Source organism: Phyllobates terribilis, unplaced genomic scaffold (genome assembly GCF_046119375.1).
Source record: "Phyllobates terribilis strain yellow unplaced genomic scaffold, ASM4611937v1 Scaffold_43__1_contigs__length_10536358, whole genome shotgun sequence".
Classification (NCBI taxonomy): Eukaryota; Metazoa; Chordata; class Amphibia; order Anura; family Dendrobatidae; genus Phyllobates; species Phyllobates terribilis.
Window position 1 is genome coordinate 7,738,824 of NW_027362803.1, and position 25,043 is coordinate 7,763,866.

General features: G+C 43.9%; 1 protein-coding gene across 1 annotated transcript in view; it reads left to right on the top strand.

Annotated features, from left to right (window-relative positions):
• The window catches only part of LOC141191439 (uncharacterized), a 32,761-nt gene that overhangs the window by 1,825 nt on the left and 5,893 nt on the right, over window positions 1–25,043 (top strand). Inside the window, exons 2-7 of the mRNA XM_073661329.1 lie at window positions 3,361–3,488; window positions 6,785–6,883; window positions 6,959–7,040; window positions 14,759–14,853; window positions 14,978–15,092; window positions 20,463–20,972. Of these exons, the coding sequence (XP_073517430.1) occupies window positions 3,411–3,488; window positions 6,785–6,883; window positions 6,959–7,040; window positions 14,759–14,853; window positions 14,978–15,092; window positions 20,463–20,972 (979 nt within the window). The 5' untranslated portion in view covers window positions 3,361–3,410. The remainder of the gene's footprint in view (window positions 1–3,360; window positions 3,489–6,784; window positions 6,884–6,958; window positions 7,041–14,758; window positions 14,854–14,977; window positions 15,093–20,462; window positions 20,973–25,043) is intronic.

Sequence of the window (25,043 nt, forward strand, 5' to 3'; positions counted from 1 at the left end):
TACACGGTCCGCAAAAGTGTCTCACACTGAACACACACGGATGACATCCATGTGTCATCAGGATCACATGTACCGGCGCTTGGGAATCAGTGCTACTGTTAGCGCTGTTCCCAAGCGCCAGGTGCTGAACACTGCCCTCATCATGGTTCCCTGCCGGTGCTGCTATCAGCACGAGCAGGGACAATGATTAGGGTAGTAGTAGTCTGCTTCTGCAGTGTCCACCTGTAAAAAATAGGATTAAAATAATAAAATACTTATACTCGCCTGTCCGGAGATGTCCCCCGTTGTAATCCTCTGATTGCTGACGATGAGGATCCGGGGAGAATGAGCCACTCCAGCGAGCGGCCCCGGAGCTGAGCTCAGGAGCTGTGTCCTGTCAATCACTGACTGCAGCGCTGCTCCGTTGCCTCTCGCTGGAGTGGCTCATACTCCCCGACTTCTCTGCTTCAGCAGTCAAAGGATTACAGCTGGGGACATCTCCAGACAGGCAAGTATAAGGATTTTATTATTTTAATCTTATTTTTACAGGTGCACACTGCGGGAACAGACTACTACTCTCATCATTGTCCATGTTGGTGCTGATCGCAGCGCCGGCAGGGAACTTTGTTGAGGGCAGTGTTCAGCACCCGGCGCTTATGAACAGCACTAACTGTAGCGCTGATTCCCAGGCGCCGGTCCATGTGATCCTGGGGCGGCACATGGTTGTCACACGTGGGACACTGATATCTCCAGTGCCGGAAATATATGGACGTGTGAAACCGGCCTAAGTCTGGGAGAGCCAGGATGAGGATCTCATAGACTTACACTGAGAGCTTGTGACCGATACCTCTGACTTCTGGTCAGTCAGAACTTGCTGTTACAAGATGGCGGTGAGGGGCGGAAGCAGCATCGGGAAGAGCAGAAGTCGGCAGCTGGTAAGTATCATACTTGGGTCAGAGAACTTAGATTAGTAGCACTACTCCAGCACTGAAATAAAAACAAACCTGGTGCACTTTATTTGGTGAGGGTTTTTTTACCTCAGTATCTTTAAGCCAAAACCAGTAGTGGGTAATAAATACAAAAGTGGTGACATGTTTCTATTCTACTTTTCCTCTGATTGTTCCACTCCTGGTTTTGGCTTACAAATACTGAGGTAAAAAACTCCCCAAACATTGACCGTGTGAACATGGCCTCACAATTTGAGTGGTGATTTTCCTTTTTTGTTAGCCCAGCAGTACTAGGGGACTTGTTCGTGTTGTGGATGCCATGTCTACTTCTAGACAGACCCTGGGACAGTGTACAGTTATATGAAAAAGTTTGGGCACCCCTATTAATCTTAAGCTTAATGTTTTCGCAACAGCTATTTCAGTTTGATATATGTAATAACTGTTGGACACAGTAATGTTTCTGCCTTGAAATGAGGTTTATTGTACTAACAGAAAATGTGCAATCTGCATTCAAACAAAATTTGACAGGTGCATAAGTATGGGCACCTCACCAGAAAAGTGACATTAATATTTAGTAGATCCTCCTTTTGCAAAAATAACAGCCTCTAGTCGCTTCCTGTAGCTTTTAATGATTTCCTGGATCCTGGATGAAGGTATTTTTGACCATTCCTCTTTACAAAACAATTCCAGTTCAGTTAAGTTTGATGGTCGCCGAGCATGGACAGCCCTCTTCAAATGATCCCACAGATGTTCAATGATATTCAGGTCTGGGGACTGGGATGGCCATTCCAGAACATTGTAATTGTTCCTCTGCATGAATGCCTGAGTAGATTTGGAGCGGTGTTTTGGATCATTGTCTTGCTGAAAAATCCATCCCCTGCGTAACTTCAACTTGATCACTGATTCTTGAACATTATTGTCAAGAATCTGCTGATACTGAGTGGAATCCATGCGTCCCTCAACTTTAACAAGATTCCCGGTGCCGGCATTGGCCACACAGCCCCAAAGCATGATGGAACCTCCACCAAATTTTTACTGTGGGTAGCAAGTGTTTTTCTTGGAATGCTGTGTTTTTTTGCCGCCTTGCATAACGCCTTTTTGTATGACCGAACAACTCAATCTTGGTTTCATCAGTCCACAGGACCTTCTTCCAAAAAGAAATTGGCTTCTCCAAATGTGCTTTTGCATACCTCAGCCGACTCTGTTTGTGGCGTGCTTGCAGAAATGGCTTCTTTCGCATCACTCTCCCATACAGCTTCTCCTTGTGCAAAGTGCGTTGTATAATTGACCGATGCACAGTGACACCATCTGCAGCAAGTTGATGCTGCCGCTCTCTGGAGGTGGTCTGAGGATTGTCCTTGACTGATCTCACCATTCTTCTTCTCTGCCTTTCTGATGTTTTTCTTGGCCTGCCACTTCTGGCCTTAACAAGAACTGTCCCTGTGTTCTTCCATTTCCCTACTATGTTCCTCACAGTGGAAACTGACAGGTTAAATCTCTGAGACAGCTTTTTGTATCCTTCCCCTGAACAACTATGTTGAATAATCTTTGTTTTCAGATCATTTGACAGTTGTTTTGAGGAGCCCATGATGCCACTCTTCAGAGGAGATTCAAACAGGAGAACAACTTGCAAGTGGCCACTTTAAGTAGCTTTTCTCATGATTGCATACACCTGGCTATGAAGTTCAAAGCTCAATGAGGTTACAAAACCAAAAAAAGGGCTTTAGTAAGTCGGTAAAAAGTATGTAGGAGTATTTAAAACAAGAAAATGATAAGGGTGCCCATACTTATGCACCTGTCAAATTTTGTTTGAATGCAGATTGCACATTTACTGTTAGTACAATAAACCTCATTTCAAGGCAGAAACATTACTGTGTCCAACAGTTATAACATATATCAAACTGAAATAGCTGTTGCAAAAACACCAATTTTTATAAAACATTAAGCGTAAGATTAATAGGGGTGCCCAAACTTTTTCATATAACTGTACATGACTGGTGCATTGTATACCCCATTCACGTGTTCCCAAACAAGAAAAATAAGTTTCTGCCCAATAATGAGTGTGTCCTGGATTTTACATTCTGCAGCATGCTCTTTGTTCACCTGGATACCACACTGCAAAGCTCCATTTATCTTCAGTGGAACTAAGTTACATACAAATCCGTCGCTGAATCAGAATTGACCTTTTTTTTTTAGCGTCACCATTGTTGTCCGTACAGCTTGTATCAGTGACATGTTAAAACGTGCTTCACTTAGACATGTAGCAGGAACCAAATCTGTGCTAAAAAGTGCAGGATTTGTGGCTTCACAGCACATTACTTTTGCCATTTAGCACTTGAAAATGACTGATGATAATATGCATAATGTAATTTTCTTTTCAGTATTTCGTCTGTTCACATTGTTGCATTCATTCTGCTTTCTATCTGTGTTGTAGCGGGACCTTGTGTGTTGTAAAGACCACTTTTTTATTTTAAATACTTGAAGATGGACCAAGACAAGAGTTTCAAAGCTGAGAGTATATTGAAGATCACCTTGGAGATCATCTATCTGCTGACCGGAGAGGTGAGAGGTTCTGGAAATGTTGTCAAATGACATCAGACTCATCTTTAACAATAAATATTAGGACAGGGGAGAGTTTTGGGATTTTTGCATCTATCAACCTCTTAGCGACAACAGCCGTACATGTGTGGCAGTCATGCGCTATTAATATATGGAGAGGTCTCAAGAGCTGAGCACACTCCATGTAGCGCAGGCACTGGCTCTGTTACATGGTCAACACCTAACACTAACTGATGCGATAGAAGCTTGCTCCGATCACATCAATTTCACTGTTAAATACCACTGTCAAGCATGACAGCAGCATATACAAGTCTTCAAGATGGCGGCTGTCATTTTTTATGACCACCTGCACCCTGTGTAACACAATCTTGGGGTGCCGATCTGTTCCCCTTGCAGCCAAATTTCTTCTGAAGGCCCCTTTGTTTGTCATTTGTAGATCCTCTATCACGACCTGTAGATGGACGTCATAGGAGATCGCCTATTTCACTACACAATGCAATGTATTACAGAGGATTGCATACCAAAACGAACTAAAAAAAAAAAAGTGAAGAAAAAAAATAAGGCAAAAACATGAAAAACATATACTTTTAAAATTAGGTAAAAAATAAAAATACGTTTTAAATCTCTCCACTTATCACAAAATGTAAATGCGAAGTTTAAAAAAGAGGAAATTACATGCAGAAAGCAAGGCCTCATACAAGTGTATTGACGGAAAATTGAAAAAGCTGAGCCTATATATTCATTGACCGAGATCTAAATCTGCACATGTGCAGAAATAGCGCCATTTCCTGAAGCCCACCACAAGGTCAATGTGCGCAGTGGGGACTTTGCTCCTTACTCACACCGCCAGGATACCCCCTCCTGCGAGCCCAGGTGTCACGTCAGGTATGGGGAAGACTTAATGCAACACATGCAACACAGAGGGAAAAGGGAAAGGGAGCCAAGACACTAGGGAAAGGGGGGAAGTGGAGACCTCCTAGTCTGGTCTAGCGTCACCTGTCTCAACTATCGTCCCTATATTGCCTCTTCAGCAATTGCCGCACGCGTGCCTCGCCCTACTCTCCCTGGCGTATGGCTAGGGATGGAAGGAGATGAGCACTAGTCAACCTCCACTAAACTCTATAGACAACAAAGGTGGACAAAACAGGGGAAATGGCTTGGCTTTAGATGAACTCCAAATAAGCACACGACCTCAAGCTCCAGAGAGGACGAAGTACTGCTCCTGCTGAGCTTCACAAGTAGAAATGGATATAGCCGGCAACTCCCTCTCAGACACAGAAGGTATATATACACCCAGGCCAGAGAGCTAATTAGCAAGAGAGAGGTAGCCGCTTGGTCCTAAAGACAGCCTCTTATCTAAGGAGCTGTCTGCAATGCCAAATGTAGAGATCTCGTGCAACCCACTGGAGAGCGACTGTCTGTCACCTCTGACACACCCGTGACACCAGGGCACACTCCTGCTGTCAAATGCTGTAAATGTGATCCCCTCGCCACCTCCGATGCCCCCCGGCAAGCTGCATTCGGACTATAAGACAGACTTTCACTGTGTTTGTGCTGACATGAAGAATCAGGCTGCCGAGTCATTTTTACGGCACAATGAATGCCCTAAGAACAAAATTCTAAATACAATTGTGGAAGTACATATTTATTCACCATTTCAGATCACTTTTTTCCCATTTTCCAATATATTGTATGGTAAAATGAACGGTGTCATTCAAAGCTACAACTTGTGCCAAAAAAAAAACCTTTATTCAGCCATGTTGATGGAAAAATGGAAAAAATGTATAACTTTTTTTAAAAAGAGGGAAAAATGTAAAAACAAAAAATGGCTTGATTCTTAAGGGTTTAAAGAAGCACTCACTGAAAATGCTTTATTGTATGACTAGTTTATAATGTAGATCAAGTACATTCTAAAAATGTTAACTTGCTTTCTGACCACTCTTTCTGTTATTTTATTCGTTCCATTTTAGTCCTTTGCTATATCACTTGACCTGAATTCTGATTCTCCAAATCACACAGAGGACAAAAATCCGGTTTCTGTATGTATATTTTTGCTAGTCATGTTAAAGGGACTCTGCACAGAATGACTGTTCAAACCAAGTACAGGCGCTCGGGCATCATGGTGCTGCCAATCATTTATATACACCTTCCACCTGCTTGTTTTCCATCTATCTCCACCCCCTCTTCTTTGATTGACAGCTCTCGCTTCATAGAGGCAGAGAGAATTTTTATCCGCGGCAAGATGAACCAAGTGCCTGTACTTGGTTTGAACAGTATATTCTGGGGAATCTGTCAGCAGGATTCAGACCCAAACTATTTCTATGTGCATATAATTGTTACAAAGACAAGTCCAGCAATGCCTTAATATGGCCAGTCACATTCCTCCATTACTGAAAAATCAGCGTTTGAATTGATATGAATATGAGGCTAGATCTGAAGCCTCTGTCACACCAGCTCTATTCCCTGCCCAGCGCTGCTTTCTCCTGCTTAACTGACAGCTCCTTTGCCTGAAGTCACAGCATGGAGGCTGTCAGTCAAACAGGAGGCGGTACTGGTGGGGAATAGAGCTGGAGTGACAGAGGCATCAGATCTACAAATAGTTCTTCACCTCAATTGCATATAAATGAAAACCCTTATTTCTCAATTATGGAGGAATGTGACTGTCTAGGTCAGGCCACGCTATTGCATCCAGCTTCAAGCAGCCTTTATCTGACAGTATCATCCCGTCTCCAACTTCCCCTATTTATTCCCACCTTGCCCTCCACCAGTATATGGGCATCCAGATCTGCTCTTCTGTGCTGTGATACTCACAGAAGTCACCATCTGGAGACCTTCTCTTCATAACTGTTTGCTAGACCTGTGGCTAATGCACCCAGCTGACAGACATCCGCGAGCCACAGGTTGGGGACACCTGTGTTAACGGATTCTTATTGGATTCTTTTTTTAACACTGAGCATGCTCAGAACACTAGAGGTATTTTAGAGACACAGAATAAATACAGATGCAAAAGGAAAACCAAACTGTTCAAAAATGGAAATTTTGCATCTGTTCTTTGCTCCAGTCATAAAGCATATTATTTTTTTAAACGCTGCATCCATCACTAATGTATGACAATTGGACGTGAACAGAATCTGAGTTTGGGTCACATAATACAGTGATCGACTGAAATGGAGTGGATAACTCACAAATTGTGTTCTGTAATTAAATTGATATCTGCCATGTACATTACAAATGAATGATACAATATATATTTTTTCTAGAATGCTTCTTTAAAGTGTGCCTGTCTTTTAACTCCTTAGAGCCCCATTAAGATGCCTCGATCACTGCAGCTTGAGAAGCGCAGTGAGAAGAAGATCCTGGAACTGACTGACAAGATCATTGAGCTGCTGACTGGAGAGGTGATCCCTGCTGGGACATTATACTGTTAACATCAGCAAAGTGTCTGGATGATGACTGTATCATTGTTGTCTCAGGTTCCTGCTGGGCAATATTCCCAAGAACCCAAAGACCTGGATAAGGATGATATGGAGAATTGTGAGCCCCTCTCATCGCCAGGTTGGAAGAAATTATTGCTTTCAAATATACTGTATTCATTGAATTTTATGTTTTAACAGTAGAACAAAAGAAGTCAAATCACTTCAATATGTTAGCGGATCATATAATAATGAACATGCAAAAAAACAAGGCAAAACGTACAAAGATAAAGGAGGGAGAGGGCATGTGGGGAAAAAAGGATAGCATGAGGGGCTCACAGACAATGCAATTGTAAGGTTCAGGAGTTGATGAGGATATTATGTATGATTAAACAAAGAGAGACTGACTTTTATTATATGCGGATGTATGTGTTATCCTGGGGTCCCAGATCCTGAAGAACTTAGACTGAGTGTCATTTAAGACACTAGTGAGTTGCTCATTGGTCTTAATATTCAATGCAGAAATTCCGAGTACAGTATACACTGTGTTCCAAATTATTATGCAAATAATATTTTCTCAGATTTTCCCAAATTACCTATATGAATTGCAGTCATTGTAATTTTCCAGTCAAATAACTATTAGAGTACAATTGAAAGGTTTTTGTACAAACTGCCTATGATAACAGTATATTTTTAAAAAAATAAAACACTCAAACTGCACTCAAAATGCATGTTCCAAATTATTATGCACAGCAGAGTTTTCAACCTTTTCATTTTAATAAAGAACAAAAAAATGGTCATTTTTGAAATTATAACCATTAGCAGGTTATTACAAACTGAAATCAAACAGTTTTCAACTCAAAACTTTATTCTAGGTGATGTTACATTTGCACATAGGACCCCTTGTTCGAAAGGAGCTTCTGAACTCTCTCGTCCATTGAATTTGTCAGGTTTTGGATGGTTTCTGCTTCAATTGTTTTGCATGAGGACAGAATACCCTCCCAGAGCTGTTGCTTAGATGTGAATTGCCTCCCGCCATCATAGACACTCCTTTTGATGATGCTCCAGAGGTTCTCAATGGGGTTGAGGTCAGGGGAGCATGGGTGCCACACCATAAGTTTGTCCCCTTTTATGCCCATAGCAGCCTGAGATGCAGATGTGTTATGTGCAGCATGAGACGGGGCATTATCATGCATGAAAATGATCTTGCTGCGGAATGCACGGTTCTTCTTCTTGAACCATGGAAGGAAGTGCTGTTTGATAAACTCCACATACATTATGGAGTTCATCTTTACCCCTTCAGGGATCCTAAAGGGGCCGACAATCTCTCTCCCCATGATTCCAGCCCAAAAAATTACTCCACCTCCTCATTGTTGACGCCGTAGCCGTGTTTGCATGGGGTGTCCATCAACCAGCCATCCTCCACTCCATCCATCTGGACCATCGAGATAATTTCATGCATGATAATGCCCTGTCTCATGCTGCACATAACACATCTGCATCTCTGGCTGCTATGGGCATAAAAGGGGACAAACTTATGGTGTGGCACCCATGCTCCCCTGACCTCAACCCCATTGAGAACCTCTGGAGCATCATCAAAAGGAGTGTCTATGATGGCGGGAGGCAGTTCACATCTAAGCAACAGCTCTGGGAGGGTATTCTGTCCTCATGCAAAACAATTGAAACAGAAACCATCCAAAACCTGACAAATTCAATGAATGAGAGAGTTCAGAAGCTCCTGTAAGGCAGCGCTACTTATTATCCTGGGGGATACTCGCTTCGCTGCGTCAATTTACAAACACACCAGCCATATTTTTCGGTATTTCTCAACTCAGCAGTTTATTAACTCCATAAACTGCTGATCACTCAGTACATCTTAGTGGCTCATCGACACACTGATAAAGTCCACGAGCCCAATGTGGCAGACCGGCCCACTTGGCTCCAATTACAGCCTTCCGCAAGGTAGTACTAAACAATGTCCATGCAACTGTCCATAACACGAGTATTACCTTTTGCCGGCTTCAGCTGTATTAGTCCATTTCATATGCCATCACTGTGGCTCCACGGCTTACCACACGTGGTCTCCAGCCGTTACTCCCTTTTAAGGTTCACTGGCGTATTACACATCTCATACCCAGGCTTCCCCCTCCAGGATGCTTGTGTGGCACTCCGAGGCTTACTGGCATCCCCCACACTCTCACAGAGGGATCCAGGCTCACCTCCACCGGAGTCCACCAGGCCTCACACGAGCGGTGTTCCCCCACACACACACAGGGAACAGCCTCGTGTCTCTCACACGGTGCCCACACAGGAGCTCCCAACACACACAGGAACTCCTACACACCGGAACACACCCGTACAGGAACACACAGGGTTTATATATACTGCAGCACACACACACACTCACAGATAGGACCTTAACTGTGTGCATAAGGACCTGTGTGATGTCACGGTCATGTGACCAGTCAGTTAAAGGGGAAGGTACATGGTCATTCAAACACACTTAACCATTAAAGGGATGTCTGCTACATCACATATTCCCCCCCCCTCTGTGCAAACTTGTAGGGTTGAACACATAATATACACAAACAGTCTATATCCCACAGTTCACACTGAGACCATGCACAAAACCCTTGCGTTGTCCAGCCCCTGGAACATTAAACATTGACATTAGCCCACTCCTTAGGGACCTACCATCTGTCAATGTCATCGACTTCGTCAAGTCACATTTCCGGGTCGTAAATTTGTCAGACTTCCCCCGCTCCCAATGGCTCCCCCGCTCCCAGCGGTCAGTCGTAACCTTGTCAGGTCTCCCCCGCTCCCAGCGGTCAGTCGAAACCCTGTCAGGTCTCCCCCGCTCCCAGCGGTCAGTCGAAACCCTGTCAGGTCTCCCCCGCTCCCAGCGGTCAGTCGAAACCCTGTCAGGTCTCCCCCGCTCCCAGCGGTCAATACAACAGTGTGACTCCACATGGTTCTGTCCTCTATTGGGTCGATTGTATGGGCCACTCAACCCTGAGTCACTGGAGGTCTCACTACCTCCAAACCCACTCCCAGGACATCTAGAAAGGTCCCCAACCTCAGCTGCTCTGATATTTAGGGAGCCCTTTCTCTGTCTGGTCTCACACTTTCTAGACGGCTGCCATCTTCTGCTGCTCAGATGATGCTGTCTATCCACTCGCAGTCTAGCGAGATTCAACTTTTCCACCTCTCACAGGTAGGTCACTCGGTACTCCACCAGCATGCTCATATCTGCAAGACTTTCTTCCGTTCCTACAGCGTAGAACGACACCGTGCCATCTTCATCCGGCATCCAGTCCCGACGATCACGTGGACTGCTTACTTTTACCACACCAGACTTCTTTACCATCATCTGCATGGCTCGGCCATTTCTCCCAATGAGCTCTCTCACCAGAACACGAGGCACCCGGATGACCTCTTCTCGCAGACTGTGAGCCTTTCTCATCAGCTCCAGTTGTCTAGCAGCTTGTTCCGTCCTCAACCGGAGAAACCGCTTCGTGCGAATACATCGCCAATGTATGTCACTCAGGATCGCCACCCTCTTCACCGTGACTTCAGTCGTGGACAGGACTACCAGCTGTCTAGCCTCTGAGGTCAAGTACACCTTACAGGCTCCCACGGCCTTCTTAAACTCCTCATGCACTAACTCACGGGTGCATTCTTCCCTCAAGTCCTCGGGTACATCTACGAGACACTTGTACCGAGACGTTTCAGTCTCACCAGTGGTTTCCAGACGATCAACCAGCTCAGGTTTCAGGGACAACTGACTTCCAGCTTCTTCACCCTGGATGCTTCCCCTGAGCTGACTCACAGCCACAACTTCACAACTTTTCGTCTTGACCACCTCCACTTCACCTTTATCTTCCAACACCACACTCTTAGCTCTCCTCAGGTCCACCTTCTCATGGTCTAAGGGAGTAAGTGCAACTTGTTTGTCTTTTCCCTTCTCCAAGGAGACCTCATTCACCACGTGACACTTTGCTAGGCGACCTTTGAGCTCTAAAACTCCTCCTTCCAGCTCAGCTACTCGCCTCTCAGCAGCCCATCTCTGAAGCTCTTCCTGCTTCAACTGCTCTTCCAGCAGCAGAGCTCTCTCAGACCTCTCCGTCTCCAATGCGCCCACTCGGCTCTCCATAGCCAGTCTCTCACGCTTCTCTTGCGTCCACTGGGCTTGTAGCAACTCCTTGAGCTGCTTGATCTCGGCTCCGACATCCACCGAATCCTCCGAGCCCACATCACTCGAGGAAGTATCTGCTTCATACCTACCATCACCAGCGGTCAACTCCTGGCCCTGGTCTGTGGCTTTTCCGATGGACTCCTCCATCTTCTCTCGCTCAGCTTCGATCTTGCTGACTGTTTCCTTAAGATACATCTCCACCTTCTGGAGAGTATCACAGGACATCTGTAGCTCCTTCACCTGAGCTCCCAGATCTAGGGTCTTTCCCCGGAGATCATCATTCTCCTCACGGGTATCTTGCAGAGTGGTCTCAACCACTTGGCGCACTTGCTCTGCATCCGCCTTATCCTCCTCTAGTTTTTCCTTCACCTTGAGGAGATCCTCATAATCTCTCTTAACCTGTTGCAGCTCCCTACTGCGTTCACCACACTCCTTCCTGGAGTCACACAGCTCCTGGTTGTGCTATTTGCGCAGTCGTTCTAGAATTTGTTCACGTCCAGAAACTCCATCCTGCCGCGCCTCCTTCTCAAGCTTCAACTGCAAAACCTCTTCCTTGATTTTGCGGCGGTCCTACTTAATTGCGTGGAACATCTCCTTCCACTGGACAACTTCCTCGTTGCTTTCCTTTAGACCTCGCTGCAAGTCCTTCACAACCTGGTATACCCTCTGCCGTTCAGACTCCAGGCTCCGCTGGTCTGAGGACACGTTCTCCAGGTCCGTCACCTCCTCTTCTGCCTCTGAAGGAGGATCCACCCTTGTAACAACAGCACACAGCATTACATTTTCTTTACTTTCACTTTCAGCAAAGACTACAGGAGCAACCTTTTTGTGGCCCCTGCACCGTCTACGCCGAGAGGTGGACTCTCTCCCTTCGGCTAGCCCCTCCGGACTGACCTCTCCTTCTACTTCCGTAGTGTCACCGTCGGCTATCGGGTCTGTGTCACTCCCCATGATGTTGTGGACTACCAGGTCACCTCCCCCTTTGACTTCAACCCCTTCCACTGGAGCTACCCCGTTATCAACGGTCACCTTGTCATTTTTAGGAGGTACCAACCCACAATCATCAACAATTTCCAGTTTTCTACACTCCACACACTTGTGAAAATCCGCCCCCCCCCCTTTTTAGACTCCGCCCCCTTTTTTAACAACCACACCTGTAAGGGAATTTTTACACAAAAAATCAGCGACAGTCTTAGGACTCAGTTCACAAGACCTCTTACCACCTCCCCGGGCACTCTGGGACAACACGGGCGCCCCCGGAGAGTCCATAGAATGGTCCACCGCCGCCATTCTATACGGTGCCCGCAGCTCCTGCTGTTCCCGCACCATGTCCTGTAAGAGTTTCTCAAATACCTGCTCCGGTCCCAACCGGTCCTTCAAACGCTCAATAGCTCCAGACACCTCTGTTGCTTTGCTCACAACCATCACGGTACACTGTTCACACTTGAACTTCACCGCTCTCCCCGAAAAAAATTTTGTGGCCCCGCCGAGCCACCACAAAACAGGATTTGAGAGCGATGTCAATCTTCGCAACCCCGCCGAGTTGCAGCAAGATGCTTTGACTTCGTGAGCCCCGCCGAGCCACAGCAAACCAGGTTTGAGTGCGACGACAACCTTCGCAACCCCGCCGAGTTGCAGCAAGATGCTTTGACCTTCGTGAGCCCCGCCGAGCCACAGCAAACCAGGTTTGAGTGCGACGACGACCTGTACAGTTGCTCCCAGCAACCAGACTGCAGATGCTCCCAGCAACCAGACTGCAGATGCTCCCAGCAACCAGACTGCAGATGCTCCCAGCAACCAGACTGCAGATGCTCCCAGCAACCAGACTGCAGTTGCCCCTAGCAACCAGACTGCAGCTGCCCGCACTCTCAAACCACATGTAAGGCAGCGCTACTTATTATCCTGGGGCATACTCGCTTCGCTGCGTCAATTTACAAACACACCAGCCATATTTTTCGGTATTTCTCAACTCAGCAGTTTATTAACTCCATAAACTGCTGATCACTTAGTACATCTCAGTGGCTCATCGACACACTGATAAAGTCCAGGAGCCCAATGTGGCAGACCGGCCCACTTGGCTCCAATTACAGGCTTCCGCAAGGTAGTACTAAACCATGTCCATGCAACTGTCCATAACACGAGTATTACCTTTTGCCGGCTTCAGCTGTAATAGTCCATTTCAGACGCCACCACTGTGGCTCCACGGCTTACCACACGTGGTCTCCAGCCGTTACTCCCTTTTAAGGTTCACTGGCGTATTACACATCTCATACCCAGGCTTCCCCCCCAGGACGCTTGTGTGGCACTCCGAGGCTTACTGGCATCCCCCACACTCTCACAGAGGGATCCAGGCTTCACCTCCACCGGAGTCCACCAGGCCACTCCAGGCCTCACACGAGCGGTGTTCCCCCCACACACAGGGAACAGCCTCGTGTCTCTCACACGGTGCCCACACAGGAGCTCCCAACACACACAGGAACTACTACACACAGGAACACACCCCCACAGGAACAGACAGGGTTTATATATATTGCAGCACACACACACACTCACAGATAGGACCTTAACTGTGTGCATAAGGACCTGTGTGATGTCACGGTCATGTGTCCAGTCAGTTAAAGGGGAAGGTACATGGTCATTCAAACACTGAACCATTAAAGGGATGTCTGCTACATCACACTCCTTTCGAACAAGGGGTCCTATGTGCAAATGTAACATCACCTAGAATAAAGTTTTGAGTTGAAAACTGTTTGATTTCAGTTTGTAGTAACCTGCTAATGCTTATAATTTCAAAAATGACCATTTTTTTGTTCTTTATTAAAATGAAAAGGTTGAAAACTCTGCTGTGCATAATAATTTGGAACATGCATTTTGAGTGCAGTTTGAGTGTTTTATTTTTTTAAAAATATACTGTTATCATAGGCAGTTTGTACAAAAACCTTTCAATTGTACTCTAATAGTTATTTGACTGGAAAATTACAATGACTGCAATTCATATAGGTAATTTGAGAAAATATTATTTGCATAATAATTTGGAACACAGTATATGTCTATTTTTTCCAAGCATAAGCTATTGTCTGTTTTGTTGCTAAGAAGAAGAAAGTGAGGAGGTTGCACTAGGAGTGGGCAATTTGTGGTGTAAAAGAGCTTCCCAAGGATCTCTTATTAGGGGGAATGGAAAACCTCTCAAGCGAATGTATATACACGAGACCCAGGGGCAAGTCCACCACGCGTGCAACACCGCCTTCGGGTGAAGAAACATTATTTGATTAAAAGAAAACGCACATATTAGACTACTGTTGACCACATCCGCCGATATCGGCGGGTTCGGCTTACAGTCTAATGTGTGTTTTCCAGCCAACTGATACTCGGGGGATATGTTTATTGGACTGTCTAATTTTGGACTGACAATCGCTTTGTTCTATCAAAGATAAGCTGCTGGCAGAAATGTCTGTTTACGGCTCTATCCTAGAGCGCTCAACCAAATAAGTGCTCCTCTGCTTAGGAGAGGAAGCTGAAATGGCTGTCTGCCAAACTATCAGCCGAAGAATCATTCAGCAGACCGCCATCTAATGGCTTAAAGAAATCTGTTGGCTTAAAGAAATTGAAACATCTATTGTCTGGTCATCACAAACAATATACATTCGTCTTTGTGTTCCCTACAGAAGGATCCAGTGACAGAAACACACATCAAAGACCTCCCAGTCCTTTTTCTTCCGATTATAGTGAGGAGGAGAAAAGTGATTCACAAGCTTGTGAGGTACATAGAGCTGAATATGTCACCATGAGCCTCTGCTGTACTTGTGCACATGTGTGGAGAAGCTAAAAGTTTTATATCTTATTTTGTTACATGATATCACACTTTATTGGAAACTGATTGCCAGGGAGAAGAATCATTTCAGATTAAAGTTGAAGTTGTAGAGGAAGAAGATGATGAGTTGTACCATACCGGTGATGTGCAGTGTAAGAAGGAGGAAATCCCCATAGACATATCTACAAGTGAGTAATAATCCCAAATTAAAGAGTATTTTAGTTTAGAAAATTGTTTGAATAATTTAATGGAAAACCTGTGTTGAATATACACACAGAACAACCAGTAACAGATCAGTCTGTGCACATAGACCGCCTTTATTCTCGGCAGGAACACATCCTTATTAACCACTTTGCCCCCCCCCCCCCCCCAGCCTGTTTTCGCCTTCCTGACCAGGCCAATTTTTTTCAATTCTAACAAGTGTTACTTTGAGGCAATAACTCTGAAATGCTTCAATATATTCCAGGAAAAATATATATCTTTGTACCATGTTAGCAAGTAGATAGAAAAATATTTATATTTGAGAGTCCTCAGTGGTTGATGCCTTTTAATGGCTAACTGAAAAGATGGTAACAAATTGCAAGCTTTCCAGACTACTTGGGTCTCTTCATCAGGCATAGTATAACACAAAATCTGAAGAGTCACATATTTATACATAACAAGACACGGAAATAATGCAATAGATGAGACAGGTGACAAAAAGCAGAACTATTAGTATGGGAGAGAGATAAACAGTTGTGGCTGTAAATATTGGAATACTGAAAGTGTGAAAGTTTTATTGTCCTATGATTGAAGTCTGGGCCAGGGTTGTGATGCCCCCACAGGGAGGCCAGGGGTGGAGATTGAGGTCCAACCAGGGGGCAGTAGAGGGAGTGACCCAGAGAGGTTAAAAGCTCCTGCAGCCCTAGCTCAGTGCTTTTTCTCTGGGGAGGTCGCGACGACACATCCTGTGAGGGAAGTCACAGAAAAGAGAGAGGGACCCACAAGCCTCCCATGTGGCAGCCCCTCCCCTGCAAGCCAGGCCTTCCATCTGACTGGTAACTGACTCTTAATATCTGCATACTCTTGTACCACTATCTTGTTTGCATCTCTGTCCATTATGTACAGCTCTGGCAAAAATTAAGAGACCACTGCAAAATTTTCATTTTCTCTGATTTTTCTCTTTATAGGTATATTTTTGAGTAAAATGTACATTGTGGTTTTATTCTAAAAACTACAGACAACATGTCTCCAAAATTCAAAGCTAAATATTTTGTATTTATTTGAGCAAATGAGAAATCGTAAAAATAATGAAAAAGAAACAGTGCTTACAGACCTCAAATAATACTAAGAAAACAAGTTCTTATTCACTTAGAAACAACAATACTCATGTTTTAACTCGGGAAGAGTTCAGAAATCAATATTTGGTGGAATAACCATGATTTTTAATCACAGCTTTCATGCGTCTTGGCATGCTTTCCACCAGTCTTTCACACTGCTTTTGGGTGACCTTATGCCACTCCTGGCACAAAAATGTAATCAGTTCTTCTTTGTTTGATGGCTTGTGACTATCCATCTTCCTCTTGATTACATTCCAGAGGTTTTCAGTGGGGTTCAGGTCTGGAGATTGGGCTGGCCATGACAGGGTCTTTATGTGGTGCTCCTTCATCTACACATTGATTGACCTAGCTGTGTGGCATGGGGCATTGTCCTGCTGGAAAAAACAGTCCTCACAGTTGGGGAACATTGCCTGAGCAGAAGGAAGCAAGTGTTTTTCAAGGATAACCTTGTATGCGGCTTGATTCATACTTCCTTCACAAAGATTAAACTGCGCAATTCCAGCCTTGCTGAATCATCCCCAGATCATCACCGATCCTCCACCAAATTTCACAGTGGGTGCAAGACACTGTGGCTTGTATGCCTCTCCAGGTCTCTGTCTAACCATTAAATGACCAGGTGTTGGGCAAAGCTGAAAATTAGACTCATCAGAGAAGATTACCTTACTCCAGTCCTCTATGGTCCAATCCTTATGGTCTTTGGCAAACTTCAGCCTGGCTCTCCTTTGCTTCTCATTGATGAAAGGCTTTTTTCTTGCTTTACATGACTTGAGGCCTGCCTCTAGGAGCCTGTTACAAACTATTCTTGCCGTGCACTTCACCCCAGCTGCCATTTGCCATTCCTTTTGTAAGTCACTTGATGTCATGTTGCGGTTGCTGAGTGACATTCGAATAAGATGACGGTTGTCTCGGTCAGTGGAGAGTCACTTTCGCCCTCTGTCTCTGACGGTCTGTAGCTTTGTTGTCACCAATGTTGGCTGCTTGACCTTGCTGTAATGGACTGCTGTCTTCAAAATTTTAAGGATGGAGGCAACATGACACTGCTAGTAATGCCAGAATTGAGCCCTTCTTTTCCTCACTCAAGACTTTTCTTTTCAACTCCTTTGGCACCTTTAAAAGTTATTTTTTTCATTTAAATTACTTTTTAGGGCTATTCCTAGCATTTGTTTTGCCATCCAGCTTGTCCTATTGCAAGGGCATTGTGAAGACCACAGCAATGGTTTTTATACTTTCCCTCATTACATACGATTTGGTTCAGGTGATCACCTGATCAGAAGCACATTAAGTAGAATGAGGTGTACTTTGGTTGGAATTCAGCTGACACTGGAATGGAATGGCTGTCAGACATGTAGAGATGGTGATTTTTAGAAAACTGCAGTGGTCTCTTAATTTTTGCCAGAGCTGTATGTACCCTTATGTATATAGTGTATTGTCTAGTGTGCCCTTAAGGCGATTAAATATATAATTTAACCTTTGACTGCTCTTTTTTCTCGATTCACGAATCCTCACGTTCGTTGTTTCTGGCCCTATATAATTCCCATTATATCGAATAGAAACTGGGGGCTGCTCTACCAGGCCGACATGGTTCTGCTTCACTGGGGCTAGTCAAGGGGATCTCCCAGCCTGTCAGGGGTGTGAGCGAGTGATGTGCAACGTCAGTGACTGAGTGGGCCACCTTTTCTCACTCCCGTTGCTTTTCTGTACCTATGTGTACAGGGGGTGTCTGTGTAGTACTGTACCAATCTGACCTTACGCGTCCCCGAGGGGGTGCGGAGAATGTCACTTTGGTACAAAGGGCAGTTCCGTACCACGAGATCCGTCTGACGTAATTGTGACGTCAGGCAGGTGGCGAGATGTGGATCCTTCACAGGTGGTGCCAGAGGTGGGGTTCTGTGGGATCTCTCTGGTGCCATTGTTCACAGACAGGTTTTACACCTTTTCTTGTTGCAGAGAAAGGTACCTGTAGCTGGTGGAGAGGACACGGAGCTTCTGACAATGATGCTTCTTAGATTTGGGGGCTGTTTAAAACACAGAAGTCAGGGGGTCTGGAAATATGGATTGTAATCGGGCATCTTTTTGTAGTAAAGGTTGTAGTTTCCATGCAGCTCTTCTTAGCGCCTCCAGGTTTGGATTGTAGGTGACTACTAGAGGCACCCAGTTGCTTTCTTGTTTGTTTTTGTAATGTAGGAGATGATTCCTTGATATTCTGGTGGCTCTTGTAATCTGGTTCTCAATTGCTCTTGGATGGTAGCCCTTATTCAAAAAGGTCTTTCTGAGGCCATCAAGGTGTTTGTCTCTATCCATAGAGTTGGAACATATCCGATTGTATCTGATGGCTTGGCTGTAAACAATAGAGTTTTTATGTGTTTTGGATGGAAACTGTCCACAGTTTGTGCATAAACATAAAAATGGCTTCTCTCCCGTGTGAATTCTTTGATGTGTAACTAGATTCCTTTTCCTATTAAAACATTTCCCACATTTCTCCTGAGTGCGCCAACACTCTACATGTAATCTGGACCTACTTTTGAGGCAGAGTGCAAAGCTCAGAACGGAAGGAGCACCATATTATAGTGTAGATTTTACTGGAATGGTTTGAGGGTGGCATGTCATATTGGCAGAGACCCTGAGGTGGCAGGACAGCAGAATATCCACCCACAAATGACTCCATTTTACATACTACGACAAATTCATCTAAGGGTGCAGTAATCGTATTGACACCACAGGTGGGTCACAGAATTTTATACCATTGGGCAGAAAAGCATATATAATTACATTTTTACCACAAAAAAAAAAATTAGCCCCAGATTTTACATTTTCAAATGGGAAAATGGGTAAAAATGGCACCAAAATTTGTCCCACAATTTCTGCTGAACGTAATAATACTCATGTGGCTGTACAGTACTGCTTAGCCACACGACGAGACTTGGGAGGGATGGAACGCTATTTTACTCTTGGAGTCCCTAAGTTCCAAAAGAGTAGAATCCCTTCTCAGGTGACCCCATTTAGGAAATTAAATACCCAGAGGGTGGTATCTACAGATGTATTGACGAGTTTGAATTTTATTGGTTTTTATCAGAAACAAGCAGCAGTGGATATTTCAGAGTGAAAATTTCAAATCTGCCATTGTATTGCCCTTACATTGTAGTGCCCAGTACGTTGTGCCCAGCTCTTGCTTCTGCTGACATGCCCCAGTAAATTAACCAGGCTCTCATCGCTACAGAAATGCCACACATGTGGAAGCTAAATGTAGTTTAGGCACACTGAGGGGCTCAGAAGGGATGAGGTCCTTTTGAATTTGGGAGAACAGATTATGCTGGATTTCTTTTTGGTGGGAAGCCATAGCGCTTCTGACAGTCATGTAAGACTTGTTTTTTGCTGGACAAGTTGACATTTTTATTGGTAAAATTTTTGGGCATACAACATATTTTTATTGCTTTCTATTTAGGTTTTTAGGAGGCAGAATAAACAAAAACCAGCAATTCAGGAATTGGCACATGTTTTATTTTTTTTATGGTGTTCATTGAAGGGATTAACAAGTGTGAATGTTTTATAGATTGGGTTGTTCTGTACGCGGCAATATCTAATATGTGTACTTTTTTTCTTGTTGTCTTTACATAAAATATACCTATTGGTATTTTTTTTGCAATTATTTCAACTTAGTCCTTGTATGGGACTTTTATTAGTCTGATCACTGATATCATGCATTGCAATATATATTACACCTGTCAGTGCTACACTGACTGAACACATTTTAGACTATGCTCCTTGCATGGTCTAATAGGCCACTGTGGCTGACAAAACCCATAGGTCAAATAATGACCTCCGCGTTAGCCAGCTATGGTGGCCCCATTAGACCATGCCAGAAGCATGGTCTAAAATGCGTTCAGTCAGTGTAGGTGAGGAATGTTCTGCCATGCTGAATGCATTTGGCAGATCATCAAGATTGCTGCAGTTGCTGATGTTTACCATCAAGCACATCTAGGATGAATGAAGCCAGTGTGAACAGGTGCAAGCTGCTGCTGTGACTGGATCCTATACTAACTAAAGGATAGAGCAGCTCTCTGTAAGCACTAAGATGTATGCAGACATTGAGTATGTGAAATGTAGACTGCATTCCTGCTACATAGGATATACTGACACAATATGCCTGGTGTCCAACTACATTGAATAGGTCTGAGCTCAGAGCAATGGGGCATTTTTAAAGTTTGAGTAATATTTAAGAACTGCTGTTTCTATTTTCAGCCAATGCCGACAACCTCAGGAATTCCTCTCCATGTTGGGAAGAAGACAACAATTTGGTTAGTTCCCCCGAACAACAACGTAGTGTCCAAAACAGACATCCAGCAATTCAGGACATTGATGATGGGGAACCTGCTTCAGATAAATCCACTTTTCCTCCATATGAAACCGCTCACGATGCCAAAATTTTCACCTGTCTGGAATGTGGTAAATGTTTCACAGAGCATGACGCACTCTTAATCCACCAGAGAAATCACGTGCAGGAGAAGTCTTATCTTTGCTCTAGCTGTGGAAAGTGTTTCAAAAAGAAATCAAACCTTATGCAGCACCAGAAAATCCACACGGGTGAGAAACCATTCCTCTGCTCTGAATGTGGTAAGAGTTTTACCCGAAAAGCCGATCTCGTGAAACATCAGAGAATCCACACGGGGGAGAAGCCTTTTCCTTGTAACCAGTGCGGGAGGTGTTTTACTCAGATATCTGCTCTCATAAGACACCGGAGATTCCACTCAGGTGAGAACCTTTTACCATGTCATGATGGCGAGACATGCTTGCTACCTACACATACTCTCACTAGACACTAGACTCGTATGTGAGAGTGAGGAATTGCCATTTACATAGTTACTGTGGTTGAAAAAAGACCTAGCTCTATCAAGTTCAACCTTTCTCCACTAATTATTCATTTTGTCACTAAATTATCTATAACCCATAATGTTCTGTGTACTGAGGAAATCATCCAGTCCTTTTTTGAAAGCTGTTATAGTGTCGGCCATTACTACCTCTTGTGGTCGGCATTCCACAGTCCCACTGCTCTGACTGTAAAGAACCCTTTCCAGTTTAGGTTCTGGAATCGCCTTTCTTCCACCCACAATGAGTGCCTCCTGGTCTTAGTATGGTCTTTGGAAGGAATAAGTCATGTGCCAGTGCTTTGTATTTACCACAAATAAATGAGATCCCCTCTGAGGTGTGGTTTTTCTAAGCTAAACAGGCCCAACTTTCCCATCCTCTCATCATATCAGAAGCCTGCCATCCCTTGTAACAATCTAGTTGTCCACCTTTGAACCAAATCTAACTTTTGAATATAATTTTTAAAATGTGGAGCCCAAAACTGGATTCCATATTCCAGATGAAGCCTCACCAGTGAATTGTAAAGGGGTAATAATATGTTGGGATCTCGGGATTTTATCTTTTTTTTTTTTTTATACACCGTAAATCTTGTTTGTTTTTGCAGCTGTTGCCTGACATTGAGTAAAGAACAATTGAAATCCTCTAGGCATTGCCATAGCAGTAGAAAAAAAGCCATTGACCACACATCCAAAAATCACACATTTATCCATGGTCACCCAAAAATCTACAAAACTGAACATGAGGTTTTTTGTTCAACATTCTGATCAGACTGTATGAAGCCCACTGCCACATCAGTGGGTGGGGTCCTTGACGTAGAAAGGTGCGGCGGCATGCTCCTATCACCGCCACAGCACACCAGTAGGGGGCGTGACCTGGTGCCACACAGCACGCATGCTGCAGGGAAAAGCCCCTATGGCTCTTGGTTGGCTACACCACCCTACAGGCATGGCAGCCATGCCTGGCACGTCCTTTATTTTTCTTTTTGCCTACAGTTATGGCATCCCCTAAGCATTGTAGATGAACTTGAAAGAAATGTGTCTTAAACCAATGAAGTTTTATTTAACCACTGTTAGTTTTTTCTTTATTTTTTCCCTCTCGGTATTCTAAGAGCCAGAACTTGTTATTTTTCTGACCACATATTCTTATGCGAGCTTGTTTTTTGTAAGTTGGAACTTTGAATTACACCATATATTTTTACCATACAATGCACAGGAAAATGGGGGGAAAACATTTCAAGAGCATCAAAAACATTTTTCAATTTTTACACCCATTGTTGTGTGGTAAAAACGACCTGGCAACCTGATTCTTCAGGCCAGTATGATCACATTGATACCAAACCTATATAACTTCTTTTATTTTAGTGGTGACGAAAGAATCAGAAACTTGTCAAAAACTAAATCCAAATGTCTGCGACCCATAACTTATTGTTTTTCTTTTTTCCACTCCTTCCATGATGTGGTATGAGGGATTGTTTTTTGCATGGCGAGCCGTAGTTTTTATTCATACAAATTTGTGTAATATTTTAATCTCTTCCTATTGCATTTTTTCTTATGTGGGGGGATGGGGTTGGCATACACAACCACCCACATGATCTATATTCATATGATGGATATCAAAAAGGTGTTAAAATAATGCATAAAAAAATAGTAGTTAGGTATATTGCCCTACTTAGGGCAATGTTACATGATGGATTGAAATCTGACTTGAATTTTTATGGGGGAGATTTGAGGCTTGCTGCTGGCACTGCCAGGAATTTAATCCATGTTTTCCCTGTGGAATCTGCCCTAAATAAATAGACAGGTATTTATTATTGCCGCAGATTTTTCTTGACAGCACAAAATCTCTGCACTAATTTTTATTTTAGAATCTCCATGTGAAAAACGGTCTGCTATCTCCAGCAGTCCCCCAGACATGTGGCCATCACTTTATTCAAACAGTGGGACTAATCAGAGCTCCATTTTCAGGATTGGAGGTGGTCCGGTAATGGGGGGAGTTGAGGGCTAATCCATCCTCCTGCATCAGGTCACTGCCAGCTGCAAAAATGTAGGTGTCATCACTGTGGCAGCACTGATCACATAACGTTCTCAAGGTGCAGGGACAGTGGTGCCACCTCTTGTGACCCCCTAATTGGTCTGTTTTGAGCAACCTACCAATGAAGTTACTGTGCTGAAGTCTGGGTCACTGCTCTGCACCCCACCTTTCCACATAGGAATAACCTGCCATGCGGAGAGGTAATAGTGCTACCCACAATATTGCTGCTGCGCTGTTGTATACAGCTGAAGACTGCTGAATTTAATATTTCCCGATCTAGACCCAAGATCTGTCCCTACCCTATCTAAATCCTGTAGCTGCTTAGTGTTGATCAGTGACTGATAGTCATTTGTGCTAAAATTTTGCACAGGGTTTTTCTTTTGTTCTTTTTTTTTTTTTCCCTTGCACCACCTATGGTTGTCCTCTGTATTCTCTGATCAGAAGGTTTGACATTAGAAGAACAAAGCTACTTCAATTAAAGGAAATCTGTTACCAAGTTTTTGCTGCCTAATCTGAGAGCAGCATAATGTAGGGACAGAAACCCTGATGCCAGCAATGTGTCACTTACTGAGCTGCTTGCTGTAGTTTTTTATAAAATTACTGCTTCATCAGCAAGAGATTAACACTAGAGGACTAGTAAACCTGCAGCCAGGTAGTCCAACCACATCCCCATCACTGATTGCAGCTTTCTGCCTATGCACAGTGTACACTGGAATCTACCAATCAGTGGTGTGGGTGGGGTTATACAGAGCTCCGCATTCAGATAACTGGTAGGTCTGCAGCAGATCAGTTTTTAATAAAAACTGCAGGAGCCAGTAAAGTGGTACATTGCTGGAATCAGGATCTCTGCCCCTACATCATGCTGATCTCTGATGGGGCCGCAAAAACCTGATGACAGATTCGCTTTAATTCGAAGGGACTGGCAATACTAGACACAACACAAGGGCAAACATGGTTCTGTTCCTAGAAGGCTGCTTATACCATATATTATTTATATACAAGGTGGTCCAAAAGTAGGTGGACAGAAAGTGTAGTAAGGTTATGAAGGGGGAGATTTATCAAACATGGTGTAAAGTGAAACTGGCTCAGTTGCCCTTAGCAACCAATCAGATTCCACTTTTCATTCCTCACAGATTCTTTGGAAATTGAAAGGTGGAATCTGATTGGTTGCTAAGGGCAACCGAGCCAGTTTCACAGATCCAGTTTTCACAGATAGATCTCTCCCAAATCTGTTTTCTTTTCAGATAATTCAGATAACACATAATGGCAAATAATTTAAATACAGATCAAAGAAAATGGACTTTAGCAGAGTATTGGAAATCTCAAAATGCTGAAACCGTTAGAGCAAATTGGGTTGAAACATTTGGTACTCAAGCCCCAAAGAGACAAACCATTTACCACATTCGTGACAAATTCAGTGCCACTGGCTCAATCCTTAATGCTCCAAAAACTTGTCAACCCAAAACAGTCTGTACAGAAGATAATAAACAACTTGTGGCTGAAACATTTGTTCAGAGTCCAAAAAAGTCCATCAGAAGAGCCTCTTTGGAATTGGGAACTTCACGAGCTTCTATCATGAGAATCCTGAAATCTATTGGGTGGAAAGCTTATCGTCCACGTCTAATTCATGGTTTACTGGAGCATGATCCACACAGGCGGCTGCAATTTAGTGAGATTATGCTTAACGAAATGGAAGAAAATCCAGTAATTTTAGATAACATTATGTGCAGGGATGAAGCTTCTTTCAGATTATCCGGCCATATTAACAGACATAATTGTATTTACTGGTATAATGAGAACATGCATTTAACATTAGAGCAACAACTAAATGAGCCTGGTGTCAATGTTTGGGGTGGTATTTCAAGTTTTGGTGTTTTAGGAACAATATTTTTTGATAGAAGAGTCACAGGAGATACCGTATTTTTC